Source organism: Nanorana parkeri, unplaced genomic scaffold (genome assembly GCF_000935625.1).
Source record: "Nanorana parkeri isolate BGI_ZX_2015 unplaced genomic scaffold, ASM93562v1 scaffold41, whole genome shotgun sequence".
Lineage (NCBI taxonomy): Eukaryota > Metazoa > Chordata > Amphibia > Anura > Dicroglossidae > Nanorana > Nanorana parkeri.
The window spans coordinates 1,306,608-1,315,999 of NW_017306309.1; the positions used below are offsets into that span (position 1 = coordinate 1,306,608).

Consider the following 9,392-nt stretch of genomic DNA (forward strand, 5'->3'; position numbering starts at 1 on the left):
GGAGTCATGCCTTTGGCTGTGAGAATCTTGCAATGCCTAATGGGATTTGTAGTTACACAACAGTGGAAGGGCAGGAGTTTGCCCACCCCTGCACTAATGGATAGTGCACAGTAAAGGGAAGCCAGCTGAGGGATGCATGCAAGAAAAAAAGAAGCAGCTGCAGTTGCACAGGACAGAGAGAGGGGTGAGAGAGCCCCAACACAAACCTTGGCCTCTACAGCTCTACATACATCCCTCCAACTATAGGTGGAATGTCTCACTCATTAACCAAGAGATATGGGATCGGTAAATTAAAAATGCCTTGCAGATACATAGCATTTGTACTTGGCAATGTTGTCATAGATATTTGGCAATAAATAGATTGCATAATATGCTTTATTTCAGGGAGATGACAGAATGCACTTACCCAGCCCTGTGGAATCCAAGTTTCATCGAGCATTAGCAGATGACATGGGAGATATTGTTGATGCTGAAGAATATCTGATCCCACACCAAGGATTCTTTAGTAGTCCTTCAACATCAAGGACTCCTCTTCTGAGTACTATGGTATGCATACAGGTATTACTGTATTATTGTGAATCTAGGTTCTAAAAACACAATACAAGAGAGGTCCGACTGATTATCTACGTTATTTACAAGAACTAATAGTTTATCTTTTATTAGCTGAAGATTAGAAAACCTCTGAGGACAAGATATACCTACTGTATGGTGAAATACTTGCTCCCCTCACATCTCAGCAATAGTATTAAAAAAAAAGAGGTCTTACTTAAAGGAGAACTATGGGGTCAGGGCTTTTCCCCATAGTTCTCCTTAGGGTAACAGGAGGACACAAACTAGCGTCCTCCCGTCACCCTAAGCTCAGTATACCGCGAGCTACAGCTCGCGTTATACTGAGACCCCGCAGCCAGACCGGATCCCGACATCGATGTCGAGATCCGCCCAGCTGCGTGAGTGACAGCTGGCTCTGCCTATCTAGAGGCAGAGCCAGCTGTACCCGCCCCCTCCCACGTCCGTTCCGCCAGTCAGCGCTGGCGGATCGGAGCGGGGAGGGGGAAATCCATCCCCTCCCCTGTCACGGCAGAGAGCCACGACAGGATCGAGAAGTGAGCGAACACCGGCATGTGTTCGCTCACCTCCCGATCTATTGAGCCGACCTGTGACAGTCTCATTGTCACAGGTCGGCTAGAACTATGAGGTGAGTGAAAAGCACTCACCTCATAGTTCTCCTTTAATGTTCTAATGCAGAAACACTTTGCAATCAGCCAAAATCCATCTTGTACTGGTCTGCTTTCTGTAAAGTGAATTCTGATTTATTTATGTTACTGCACTTAAAAATGATCACATTATTGTAAAGGTATGTAGGGTTTGCCCGCCTTGACTTTAGTGGGAAGCATTCTGTATTCACTTTGAACATTCAGTCATTTGTAGAGAAATGAAAAAACATTGGACTCTCCCTTCTACATGATTGGATGATTGGAGTGACTGCAGCATCTCTGGGAAAAAGTGAATACTGTACTCCTTTAGTCATTTAAGGGAAGTAGATAATTGGGTAAAATTCAGTCTAACGTTACAGTAGCAGGAAGTCATCAGCAAGTGAGATTTTTTTACACAACCTCCTCATATGCATATCCTCATATCCCTCGATTTACTCCAGGGTTAGGTTCCAGAAGGAATGGTTGCAAATAGAAACCAATGTAAATTGAAATCCAGTATATAATGTAAGTCAATGGGAAGTGAGGGAGTTAGGTTCCAGGCCTCTCTCAAAAATGACATAAGTGACATAATAAACTATATTTAAAGCTTTGAAATTAATGTCATTAATGCCCCTGTGCCCCTAGCGTGGCTCTATGTGTCTCCATATTGCCAAATTAACTTCTGTGTGCCATATCTCCAAGTGTACTCCTGTGCTCCTCCATATTTCCAAGTGTACCACTGTGCTCCTCCATATCTCCAAGTGTACCCCGGTGCTCCTCCATATCTCCAAGTGTGCCCCTGTGCTCCTCTATATCTGCAAGTGTACCCCTGTGCTCCTCCATATTTGCAAGTGTACCCCTGTGCTCCTCCATATTTGCAAGTGTACCCATGTTCTCCTCCATATCTCCAAGTATACCCCTATGCGCTTATGTAGCTCCAAGTGTATCCCCTGTGACTCCAGCATGTCTCTATGTGCCTGTGTATATCCCCATGTGTATCCCTGTGCATCTCCATTGTGTGGACCACGATACCTCCAAGTGTCCCTCTCTGTGCCTCTGTAGGTGTCCACAGTTTTTTGTTTGCTTAGAGCCCCAGCCCGAGCTGCGATCCTGGCGCAAACGGAATCGGCGCAGACTGGGGGCTACCTGTATTTAATTTGGCAATACAGTTTTTACTTACATTTTACTGACATTCTTTTTTTTAATACCTTACAGAGTTCTACTACTAGCAGCAATTCACCCAATGTGTGCATCTCTCGAAATGGGGTAAGTTTGTGTGCATAATATTAAACATATTTAGACGTATATACAGTATTTGCAATGTATTTAATTTTTGTGTATTAAAATGGTATTCATTACAGGGTAGGTGGGTTTACGATAGTTCCTAAGTGCGGAGTATCTCATACATATATAATGTATTGAAAGTATACATATATTTTATATGGACCCCAACACTTGCACAAACAATACCATCCCTTTAATAAGGCAGCCTGCGGCTATTGCCTTAGGCAGTATCTCTTTGGGTCACGTGAGGGGGTGACCGGCAGAGCGTCCCAAGTAGCTAAGAGCCAGGTGGGGAGATGTGTGAAGGCCGTACACATCTCCCTGTCCATCTCTTAGCAACCTTTGACATTCCTGCCAGTGTCCTGCACGGCTCATGGCAACCATTGACGTCACTGGTTGCCAGGAGCTGAGAAGGATGCTCTATCATCATCCACCCCCATTAGCGTGCACCACCATTACTACTCTGGATTAATTTGGTAAGGGTTAAACCCCTATAGGGTTATTTTATGCTGCCTGTGTGATGTTAGGGAGATCTGCGTTCATTTTTTGTCTCAGAGTTGCAACAGGAAGTGAGAGGAACTGTCTTCATATGATGGGTTTTTCCCTCCTGAACAGTTGTCACCATAACAGACATTCCCGTTGGAAGATTTTCCTTCACCTTTTGTTCTGGTTACAAACTCTAAAATGAAGGCTACCTCCTCATTTGTTGTATTGTTAACAGTAGTCAAAAGGACAAACAGAGGGTTGAATCTCCCTAGCAGGGACATAGACAGTAATAAAAATTGACAGAGTGTAACTTTTCCACATAACAAAAAAAATATGTATTTGCACTTTAATAAGCATATTTCTTCTGTGTCATCTGTTACCTGTATATTTAGCAAAGACTGAGAATCTTTTGGGTTAAAATGTATTTGTTCCTATGTTGAAGAGAGTAAACTGAAAGCAGAAAACAAAGGTGTGCCTATACATACTTTTAGATACCTTCCAGAGCCCTCATGTCTTATAACCATCCTTATATAAAACCACAAACTACTGCTCCAAAGTGAAAACTCTGTTCTGCCCTCTGGTACACCTCACTATTGGGTTGACTATCATACTGGGGATTCATATGTCAGGCGCAGGTCTCTGTTTGTCTCCTGGGTTCTGGGAACCATGAGCATCTCTATAAAATAAATGTACATGCAACACTAGGTACTGGCCAGCCTATCTTTCCTGCTTTAATGGATAACCTCTTCCCCCAGCGCCCTTGCAAAATCCTGCACCTACCTGTCTATGTGCCTTGTAGATTTTCCATGCCCACTGGTTGCTGGGAGCCTCTTCACAATAGATCATCCAGCCAGGCCTCACATGAGAAGGAGAATCCCAATTAATTTCTATGGAAAAGCCTTCACTTATATTTCGGGCTCTTGTCATGGCTTTAAGCACAACTTTGGTCAACCAGCTAAATATGCGCTTAAAGTATATATCAAGGGTTTTGTATTTCTGTTCATCCAGTCTTATAAATCACGCATCTCTGCTACACTGAATAGCCAAGGAGATGACTAATATTTAATCATACCTCCTGATCATTGGACAATTAATCAAAAGTCTTAGTGCATTGTCTAGTGAGCAGTTGGCAATGACACCGGAAGCTCGAAAGCTAAAATAAGAAATAATGGTGTCACAAGACTGGCTGACCAAAATCTCAAATTGTTTGTCTAGTTAGACAGTACTGTTTAAAAAATAATCTATTAACAAACTGTTCTTCTTTTCCAAATTAAAGCAGGGACCACCTGCCAGAGAAAACAGCTTCATTCAAAGATACAGCACAGACCCAACTGTGGTTTTGGAGGACAGCATTGAGGAGGAGTTCCATCCTTCACCAGGTTGGTAATTATATTGAAGTATATCTATATGGGGAAAGGTTAGATTTTACATGCTCTGTTAGAGAACTTTACCCTCGTGTGCTGTTCTGGGGACAACCTTTTTGATCAGACAGGAAGTGAAGGACATTCTGGCAGGGAGATCCCATTGACATTTGGATGGACTGACTGACCTCAGCTATTATTAAACAGAGACATAGCTGCCATATCAGCACTGGCAATCTCTATTGTGCCTTAATGTCATTATTTTACCTTACCCCTCTGTTCTAATGTGCCTCCATATCACTATTTTACCTAACCTCTCTGTTTTAAGCCCTTCATGCTTTCTTTCATACTGATAGCATTGGACTCTACCACTCCTCATATTCTCCAGGTTACACATAGGGAGTCTCCATCCTCTCTACTCATGCACAGGCTCAAACGCGGAGTTCTCATTTCTCCTGTATTTAGGAGCTTATTCAGCAAGGCGGTTAAAATATGCAAAGGTGCCAACTGCCATAACCGAAAGCAACCAATCAGAATTTATCCTCCAACTAATCTAATATAGTATATCAGCTATCGTTAAAAAGCTCTACTTCCATGAACCTGAAAACATAGAGCAAATTAATGCTGTAACACAAAAAGGAAACAGACATACCTACACAAGCTATGTTAATACAGCCAAAGGTTAATATGAAGTTGCTTTGGATTACACTGCTTGACAACCACCTTCATATATCAATAAATTAATATATAAAAATATAAATGTTATTACAGATCTAAACACACTATACAAAATCTAGGGGGAAAAAACAGTAATATAGAGATTCTCATTAAAAAAAAAAAAAAATGTTCCTTGCCTGCAGTGACCTACTGTATTTCAAGATACATTTGTGAATAAATAATAATGCCACAGGGACACTTCATTCATTAATAAATATCAATGTTCGTTACGCACTAAAAACTTTACATTGGAATATGCCAATCTGCTAGACCTGTGCGATTCGTTTTGTTCCGAATCGAAATTCGGCCGAAATTTCAGAAATTCGGACATTTGTATGTATCCAAAGTACAGAAATAACGAATGCAAACAAATCCAAATTTCCGATTCCGAAATTTGTTAGCGGTAGTCTTGACAAAATTTCATTTGTTGGACGAAATTCCGTTGCAGCAAAGTGACATAAAAAAAATCACGATGCACGACGCCCGCCGAAATGAAAAAAAAGTCCCGCCGCACACCGACCGCCCAAACCCGACAAAAACTCGCCCCAAAATGACATTCCTGCTCGAAAGTAAACAGATAGGCGGAGTGAGCTGTGACGTCAAGGTTCGTTGTCATATGAAAAGTATTATGACACCTCGGCTCACAGACCCGAATGGCATTTGGAAACTCACGAATATCATTCCGGAGTTCCCAAATGCTATGTAGTATTTGACAGCTGAGAATGTCAAATGGGCGGAGCGAGCCGTGACATCACAGCTCACTCCGGCCATCTGTTTACATTCGAGCAGGAATGTCATTTTGCGGCGAGTTTTTGTCGGGTTCGGGCGTCGTGCATCGTAATTGACGCTGGATTACATCGATGGAGCCTTTTGAAAAGGAATTGTCAAAAATTGACTCTGGTTTTTTTTCAATTAAAAGATTTCATCAAAAGTCTGGACTTTTTAATAACAATTTTATTTAACCCTTTAGTGAATAGGTAGGGGTACAAGTACCCCTTACTCGTTCACAAGCGGAGGGGCATCTGGGTGCCCCCTTAATTAAAGGGGTACCCCGGTGCAAATAAGCCCCATGGCCCGCAGACCCCCACAGCCACCGGGTCAGGGTTGTGGGGAAGAGGCCTTTGTCCCCATCGGCATGGGGACACCCTCCCAATGCCGAGGGCACGTGGCCTGGTAAGGCGCACTTTGCTGCAACGCAATTTCGTCCAACAATCAAAATTTCATCCTGACTACCGCTAACGAATTTCGTCCGAATCCCGAAACAAATTGAATTTCGGACCTGAATCCCGAAACAAATTGAATTTCGGACCTGAATCCCGAAACAAATTGAATTTCGGACCTGAATCCCAAAAAAACGGAATAACGCAAAATCCAAATCGAAACGAAACACATTTTTTGCCGTCGCACATGTCTACAATCTGTTATATAAGCACCAATGTTTTGCTCAGCAGTGCTACGCTCGGATTTTCAATGCTTGTGGACTTAATGTCTATGATTTATGCTTGAACTTCCCTGCATATTTTCCAGCTGAACATTTGTGCACTATTGTGTGCTTGGATCTTGATGCTAGTTTATTTTTGGCTTTGAGTGTATCCATTATACGGAGCCAGTATTAGGATGCCTTGCTGACTATACAGAGAAAGTATAATGATGCCTTGCTGACTGTGCGATACAAGTCTATCCATGTTATTGCTGGAGGACATAGAGCTGATATATATATCAAGTATTTGGCAGCAAGGTGTGCCAATGACATACACACACAATACACTGGCATGCATATCTTCTACTGATTTATTTCAGAATCTGTGCCTGTATTAGGATGGGTGCATGGAAATAATATCCCATATATGGAATTGAGGCCAATATGATATGCAATATTATATGCAAAGCAGCGCTTATAAAGTAGTGAGTCTGCTTGGTAGCATATTGTAAGTTTTTTGTGCATTATGAACATTGATATCTAATGAATGCTTTGTCACCTATGTCACAATCTTGTCATACAGTGGGGCCTTGCTGGCAAGGAATTGTGTTTTTCTTTATGTAAGAATCTCAATATTAGTATTGTTTCTGGCCTTTGTATAGTGTGTATAGATCTGCATTAAAGTTTATCTTTTTATATATCAATGTATTACTATATTATTGTGATTGTCAAGCAGTGTAATCCAACACTATCTTTACTGGCTCACATGTTATATACAAATTAAAGCTGTGTTTACCACCAGAAGAATGGTTAAACTGTAAAAATGTAATCACCAAAATGTGGAAGCATTACCCATAACAACCAATCATACTGAGAAATTGAGATAATTGACAGCTTGCAATTTTGATGTGCGGCCAGGTGGCAGCAAGTTGGTAGTTTTATTTTGGACAGGAAACCATTTGTGTTTTTTTAAATATCTATTTTCGCATTAAATATTGTTCTCATAGTCTCCTGAAATGTTTAGGTATTTACTCATAAGTGCTACTACAGTCACTTACAATAAACAGTTGGGGCCTATTTATAAAAAAAAACTGTGGAGGAAAGAAAATGGGAACAAAATGGACTTATTGCCCATATTGGCAGTCAGGCTTCATCTTTTATTATTTCGTAAAATCAAATAAAAAAATTTGATTGCGCAATATAATCAACAATTTTAATTTTTACTTCTATTTTTTCATCTACAAGTGTTTTAACCAAACCCTTTCGCATGATTTAATGCATCTTAAAACAAACCTGCTCATGTGTCCATGAGGGGAAAATCAACAGGTTTGCTTTAATGCCCTCCCCAGCCACATATGCTCTCCTATAGCTCTCCCTCTCTCCTCCGTTGCTCTGTTCAATCATCAGGAGCAATAAAAATAACAGTTTGAAGGAGAATGTGGCTCACTCCATGGTACAGCATTGGTTCTTGCAGACTGGTCCATCATTGTCACAGGAAGGGGCGGGGGGTAAAAATTCTCAGCCTGTGCAAACTCCGACTTGAGCAATTACAACTATTTTACTTCAGCAGCTGAACATAGTGGTAGGGTAGCAAAGGAAAAGTTAGATTGTGCAGCTGGGGAGGGGGCATAAAAGCAAACCTGTTATTTTCCCTCTTATAGACATTTGAAGAGAATTTACAGTATTTTAAAACTGTGTTTTTTAGATGTGTACAAGTTGTTACAATTCGTAAATAATTGCACATCAAAGCCTTTTTGTTCTTTCATTTACATTCTGTTTGAGTGTTATCATGATTGATTTCTGTATTTCAGAATATGTCAACCAGATAAATCCAAAGTCAGAAATTTCGACAGTAGCAAATCCAACTTATCTGAATTTAGTTTCACTTGGAAATATTAGGCCTCCTATGAATGGAAATTATCAAAATTCCAATGGAAAGAGTGTAATTAATCCAGAATACCTGAACTCAAGCCAGATGCACATAATCCAACCAGAAAATGACTATCCTAACATCTGGGATCAAAAAGTAAACCAGCAAATCAGCCTGGACAATCCTGACTACCAACAAGACTTTTTCCCAAAGGAAACCAAAATGAATGGAATTTTTAAGATTCCTGCTGCAGAAAATCCCGAATATTTTCCACTGGCTCCAAAGAGTGACTATATTGAAGCTTCAGCGTGACCACAATTTGGTGGTAACATTCCTAACATTGTGCCTATGTGGGCACAGTTGGATTTTCAAGGAACACTTGGGAACAATGGACCCTAGTTTAATAAGTGTATCCATACTACACTACAAGTGAACTCTAACCTGAAACTTACAAAAAAAAATTGTTGCACAGTTTAGTCTGCATTGACTACAACTGGCATTCGTCTCTTTCAGTGGGTTGGAAAGAGAAACCTTTAATACTTTTATATATAAATATGTATTGCAAGATTTGTTTTTTAATTTGTGTCAATAGTTTTTAATTCCTGTGGGTTCTTTTTATATTGTATAGATATTCTTGCACATTTTTGTCTTTTTTGTGTGTTTGTCAAAGTCAAGCGGTATTGTGGAGAGAGATTAAGTAAGTAGATATATAATATGCTGTAATTATGGCATGAGATCTGCTCTAAAAATAGTTAAAGGAAAGCTAAGGGTAATCCTCAACAGTCTTGTATCGTAAAGGGAGTTAGCACTACATAAAGTCTTAAAATTTTAATCAGTGAGCAAAGGGTATTTTCCAGTGACATTTCATAGGTCTGTTTTAGACTGGCTCATTGGGTGGCATGTATATATTTGAGTATTCAGAATGTAAAATTTGTGAATAAACATAACCCATGCAAAGTGCAGCATTCCCATACCCTTATTTATAATCATGCATACACATTGATGCAATTTCTAAGTACTACTTAGAGTATTGACAGCCAATATTGCACATTGCCATCAAG

The 9,392-nt window shown here is 40.4% G+C and overlaps 1 protein-coding gene across 1 annotated transcript in view; it reads left to right on the top strand.

The window, feature by feature from the left end:
• LOC108799518 (epidermal growth factor receptor-like) overlaps positions 1-8,849 on the top strand; it is a 60,695-nt gene extending 51,846 nt beyond the window's left edge. The window contains exons 25-28 of the mRNA XM_018571384.1: positions 385-546; positions 2,409-2,459; positions 4,240-4,342; positions 8,273-8,849. Of these exons, the coding sequence (XP_018426886.1) occupies positions 385-546; positions 2,409-2,459; positions 4,240-4,342; positions 8,273-8,643 (687 nt within the window). The 3' untranslated portion in view covers positions 8,644-8,849. The remainder of the gene's footprint in view (positions 1-384; positions 547-2,408; positions 2,460-4,239; positions 4,343-8,272) is intronic.
• Positions 8,850-9,392: the final 543 nt, after the last annotated feature.